Below are 5,565 nucleotides of genomic sequence, written 5' to 3' on the forward strand. Positions count from 1 at the left end.
GATATAACTCTTTACTAAAGTGGTTTAAACTCACAAAAGCAAGCATACAAGGTGTTTGATGAATTGCTTAAAAGAGTTTATATTTACTTAATTGGACCGAGTGAGTACCTATTAACTTAGAATTGTTCTAGCAAAAGTTAAGATGATTTATTATGATATATGTGCAGAAATTTTCAGATTTTGTGTTATTCTTATATGCTATTTTCATGTTGAAAATTTATGAAGAAGCAAGAATGTTTAGAAATACTTTTAGATGTTTATTTCATTCTTATGCCATGATTTACATTTAAGGATACCAGCATGAGCATGTACATGATGTTCCAAAAAGAAAAGATTTAGACTTGAAAAGTCACAAGAAGAAGTTTTAGAAAGAAAAGATTTTTTTGGGAGTATCCTTTATTCTGAGAAGGGGTCATCGTCCAGGCCGAGGGTCCTGACCAAGACGTTGACTTCCTGAAACTACTTGTGCCAAAGTAGGGAGCACACGAGCCGAGGGTCTCGTTGCTGAGAATTTACTTAGCTAAGCTAAGGTATGATACACGAGCGCTGAGAACCATGAAGTGAGTGGCACCTCGTGGATTGAGCCTACGATCAGATTGGGATCGAACCTGTGCTGATCACATGGTGACTAAGACAGAAACAGATCAGGATAGTTGGAACTCCCAAAGTATAAAGCGAAGTATTTTTTTTAAAAAAAGAAAAAGAAAAGAATTTCTTTTAGAATATCCATAAAGTGCTATTATGCAAGTATTTTAGAATTCTTCTTAGAAGCTTATGTTTCCCATGCATTTAGAATCTTTACTCGTAATGTATATTTTTTTTTAAAGTTCCATCCCCAGTTGTTGAGACTCACTAAGTACAATGGATGGTGCTGACGTTCTCTTTTGGGAACCTACGTTGGTATGCGGTACAACGTAGGAACCGGTTTTGCAGGCGAACAGGCTACGGGTTAGGACTTCCCTCTCTTCCAGTACTATTGGTGAGCTCCGCTTTTGTTCGTGGAGTATCCCTTAGAGTCATCTTTATTTAGCTATTGCTTTGTTTACTTAGAGAACTGGCCAGAAAATCTCATGTCCTGAGCAGTGCGTCAGTTTATCAGTAGAGGCTTCATAGACACAGTCGGTGGGTTAAGATTCAGATGTTTTTGATAAAAACTTAGCAGTATTTTATTGTTTACTACGAATAAAGTTTTGGAGTTGGCTTATTTTAGGTATTTAAATTAATTAAAAGTATTTGGTTATAGTATTGCCTTATTGCATATAAAGTTTGAAGTTATAACAGATTTGATAAGCGTAGATGGTTCGCTCGGTCATGTTCAGTGATCGGGTGCCGGTCCCGACTTAGTTAAGAAAATGGTCGTGACAACTGTTGCAGTCCGTACACGCTCGGTTATCGTACTCCTCTCTTCCTAGTACGTAGTTGGTGTCGTCTCGTCTTTAGTCGTCGACGTAGTTACTTAGAGTCATCTATTACGCTATTCTGTACTAGTAGACTGTACCAACAGGAAATCTCATGTCCTGAGCAGTGCGTCAGTTTATCAGTAGAGGCTTCATAGACACGGTCGGTGGGTTAAGATTCAGATGTTTTTGATAAAAAAACTTAGCATTATTTCATTGTTTACTACGAATAAAGTTTTGGAGTTGGCTTATTTTAGGTATTTAAATTAATTAAAAGGATTTGGTTATAGTATTGCCTTATTGCATATAAAGTTTGAAGTTATAACAAATTTGATAAGCGCGGATGGTTTGCTCGGTCATGTTTAGTGATCGGATGTCGGTCCCGACTTGTTTAGAAAAATGGATCGTGACAGCAGCATTCCCCCTTGACCCCTCTTGTTAATCTTCTCCACATTCCTTGTAGTGTAGTGTTCTGTATTCCAATGTTCAACCAGTTTACAATAGCCTGCACACAAGCTCTAGAGAATTGGCATTCAAAAAACAGATGTCCAATCGTCTCAGGTGCACTATCACATATTGTGCACATTGTATCCTGTGTTATCCCCATCTTCTGCAGCCTCACTCTTGTTAGTAGTCTGCCATGCCTAGCCAACCAACATATAAAGTTGTGTTTAGGGACATTTTCTTTACTCCATACCCACCTACTCCAAGGCTATTTTTCTGCTCTTCCTAGTCTCCATAGGTATCCACTTTTGATACTATACTTGCCATTTTTCATTAACCACCCTTGGTCTATATACCCCTGTGCAAACCTGTCTCTCACTGAGTATATTTTCTTCTAGTACCAGCAACAATCTTTAGGAGGCTTATACTGCCACCAAGAGCAATCTTTTAAGCAGACATACAAGGCTTATATGTTCCAAACATATCTACCTATTGCTGCTTCATTCCATAATACTCCGTTTGTGATTCCTAGACCTCCCACATCTTTTGGTCTACATACCAGATCCCATGCTATAATTGGTGCTCTGTTTCTTATCTCCTTCTCATCCCATAAAAAGTTCCTGCATATTGTGTTGATCTTTTTCATCACTGCTTTTGGTAATAGGAAGATGGATGCCCAGTAGGTGTGTACATGCAGTAACACTGAGTTGATGAGCTGCACTCTTCCTGCGTAAGAGAGGTGCTTAGATCCCCAGGTTTTGATTCTTGCTGTCATCCTGTCCACCAGCATTTCACAGTCAATGTTGTTCAGTTTTTTAGTTGAGATTGGGACCCCCAGATACTTAAATGGTAGTTTTCCTCTTTGATAACCTGTTAGCTCACACAGATCCATTAAGCTTTGTTGTTCTATATTTGCACTAAAGATATTAGATTTCCCAGCATTTGTGCAGAGACCTGATGCCTTTGAAAATGTTTGGAGCCCTCTTAGCATCAGCAATACTGACTGATATGTCCCTTTGCAAAAGAGTAGCACATCATCAGCAAAGCACAGATGGTTCAACTGTAATCCTTTGCATTTAGTGTGGAATTCAAAACCTGGCATGCTTGCTACCTTCTTCATTATTCTAGTGAAATATTCCATGCAAATAACAAATAGCAGTGGTGATATAGGATCCCCCTGCCTGAATCCCCTTTTACCCTGAATATTGCCATACAATCCCCTATTCAAAGCTATACTGTATTGCGGGGTAGATATGCAATTCATCACCCATTTAATGAACTTCCCAGGAAATTTCATAGCATACAACATCTCCTCTACAAATCCCCATTCAACTGTGTCATATGCTTTCTTTGGATCTATTTTGATCAAACAACTCTGAGTAGTAGCTTTCCTGTTGTATAGTCTTACTATGTCTTGACAAATAAGGATATTCTGTACAATACTTATACCAGCTACAAATGCACTTTGGTTTTCAGATATGATCTCAGGCAGTACCATTCTTAGTCTATTGCAGAGCATCTTAGAAACAACTTTGTATAGTGTGTTACAGCATGCTATTGGCCTATAATCACCTACATTGGATGCATGTGCACTTTTTGGAATGAGGGTAATTACTGTATTGTTCCACACTTTGAGCATTTTCCCATTCTTGAAAAACTCCATCACAGCATCCACCACATCCTTACTTACAATTTCCCATCCATCTTTGAAGAACTGACTTCCAAAACCATCTGGTCTTGGTGCCTTATCCCCATGAATGGCCCATAGTGCTTCCTTCTCTGTAAAGTCTTCTATTAGCATTGTGCTATGCCTATCTGAGATTGTTGGCCCTTGTCTTACCAATTGACTGCAAACCTAATCTATTTCCTGTTGTTTAGTTCCCAGCAAGCCTTCATAAAATACTATAAATGTTTTAGCTATCTCTTCTAGGTCAGTAACATGTTGTCCTTCTGTATTGTCAACAGCTAGGATTCTGTTGGAGTTTCTCCTTGCCTTCATCATGCTATGAAAATTTTTTGTGTTCATATCTCCTTGCTTCAACCACTGTATTTTGGACTTTTGCCTCAAATATTGCTCTCTAGCCTTGCACCATGATCTGCATTCCTGGGATAGATTCATTTCCTCTTCTATCAGCACAGTGTTATAAGGATCTTTTTGAATGTTTTCTTGGCAATTTTGCAGTCTCATCATTGCTTCATCTGCTTTCCTCTCGACTTCATTGAACTTGTCCTTGTTCAGTTGCTGTAGTGTATGCTTAATTCTATGCAGCTTCCCTACTAGTTCATACATTTTGGTGCCTTTCTTTTCTGTCTTCCAACCAGGTCTAATTTTCTCCTTGAAATCTGTTGCCATACTCCACATGTTGTAGTATTTAAACATCTTCTTCTGCCCTTTGTTTCCCTGCTCCCAGCTTATGATTGCTGGGCAGTGATCAAACAGCCCCTCATTTCTATAATGTACACTCGATGCAGGAAGTTGCAGGTTCCATTCATCATTCACCAGTACTCTATCTATTCAACTGAGTACCTTGTCCCCTCCACTTTGTTTATTTGTCCATGTGAAAAACGCTCCTGTAGATTTGAGATTCTTCAGTTCACATTCCTCAACATATTTCTTGAAGTCTCGTATTTCTGCCATAGTGACTGGGCTGCCTATTCTTTCCTCCTTCTGCAGAACACAGTTAAAGTCCCCCATTATTGCCCACGGGCCTTTAATCTGTCCATTTATTTCCTTAAGTGTTTGCCATAACTCCCTTCTTAATGTTGCATCATTGAAAGCATATATCATAGTCACATGAAATGTGTGTCCAGTCCCTCTATATTGTATTTCACAGTGTATAAGCTGTGCTGTTACTCTTATAATATTGACTCCATAAATCATTGGATTCCATAGTAGCCATATCCCCCCCTTTGGATGTTGTGATAAATTTGTGTTGAATGCCCAGCCTTGACATAGGTGAAGAGAGACTTGTTGGGCTTTTGCTCTCTTCACCTTTGTTTCCAGAAGACCAAATACCCCCACCCTAGCATTATGCATGAAAATCTGTATCTCCCTTTGCTTGGCTGGGTTATTTAGTCCTCTGGTATTCCAAAAGCCTATATTATCCATTAGGATGGGGGTTTCCCCCACCCCTACCATGTCCTGGCTCCCTTGCTCCTTGTACTCCTATGGGGATAGAAGAAGTAGGTTCTCCTGAGTTTGCTTCTGTTACCTGCTGCTCCATTAAGCTAGAGAAGGTGCTCCCTAGTTTAAGAGTTGTGTCCTGCATTGTCACTCCTTTGGCTATGTATTTCCCAATCCTGAACCTCTGTTGATTACCTTGCTTTCCCTCAATCTGATTGTTTTGTTTAGTCGCCACTCCTGTTTCATTAGTTTTCTTGGCCTCTGTTTCTTTTTGCTTTCCAGTATTAGTCTCCTTATCCTGTACATTCCCCACCCCCTGTTCATTGTTGTTGCCTTCTGCTTCTCCTTTTCTTCTTTGAGCATTAAATATTTTTTTTAAAAATACCTAAGAAATTTCTCTCTCTAGAATGAGAGCTTCTCTCAGGTCTGCTGATGACGAGAAAATCTAAGCCTAGAGGAGGAGGAAATCAGAACAATCAATCGCTAACAATGGCGAAATTAGGAGTTCCGGACTCAGCAAACACAAGGAAACAATGTAGTATAAACGCAATTCAAGGCATCACACCACTGGACTTAACCATAGCAACATCGGAGAGAACA

At 39.4% G+C, this 5,565-nt stretch overlaps 1 protein-coding gene across 1 annotated transcript; it reads right to left on the reverse strand.

The window, feature by feature from the left end:
• Positions 1-3,696: 3,696 nt before the first annotated feature.
• LOC109243992 lies at positions 3,697-5,328 on the reverse strand. Its single transcript, XM_019411014.1, has 3 exons — positions 5,161-5,328; positions 4,369-5,007; positions 3,697-4,242 (listed from the first exon to the last, which is right to left on the reverse strand). The coding sequence occupies exons 1-3, from the start codon at positions 5,326-5,328 to the stop codon at positions 3,697-3,699; spliced, it is 1,353 nt and encodes a 450-aa protein (XP_019266559.1).
• Between the last annotated feature and the right edge of the window lie 237 nt (positions 5,329-5,565).

The sequence above is a fragment of the Nicotiana attenuata genome, unplaced genomic scaffold, assembly GCF_001879085.1.
Source record: "Nicotiana attenuata strain UT unplaced genomic scaffold, NIATTr2, whole genome shotgun sequence".
NCBI lineage: Eukaryota > Viridiplantae > Streptophyta > Magnoliopsida > Solanales > Solanaceae > Nicotiana > Nicotiana attenuata.

What these genes read in the sequence shown, in the direction of transcription:
- LOC109243992 (XM_019411014.1), bottom strand. Translation starts at nt 5,328, where the DNA reads ATGCTCAAAGAAGAAAAGGAGAAGCAGAAGGCAACAACAATGAACAGG. An exon ending in TCAGATTGAGGGAAAGCAAG is followed by an intron (nt 5,008 to 5,160) that starts GTAATCAACAGA and finishes CTATCCCCATAG; the next exon opens with GAGTACAAGGAGCAAGGGAG. An exon ending in AACAAAGTGGAGGGGACAAG is followed by an intron (nt 4,243 to 4,368) that starts GTACTCAGTTGA and finishes AGCTGGGAGCAG; the next exon opens with GGAAACAAAGGGCAGAAGAA.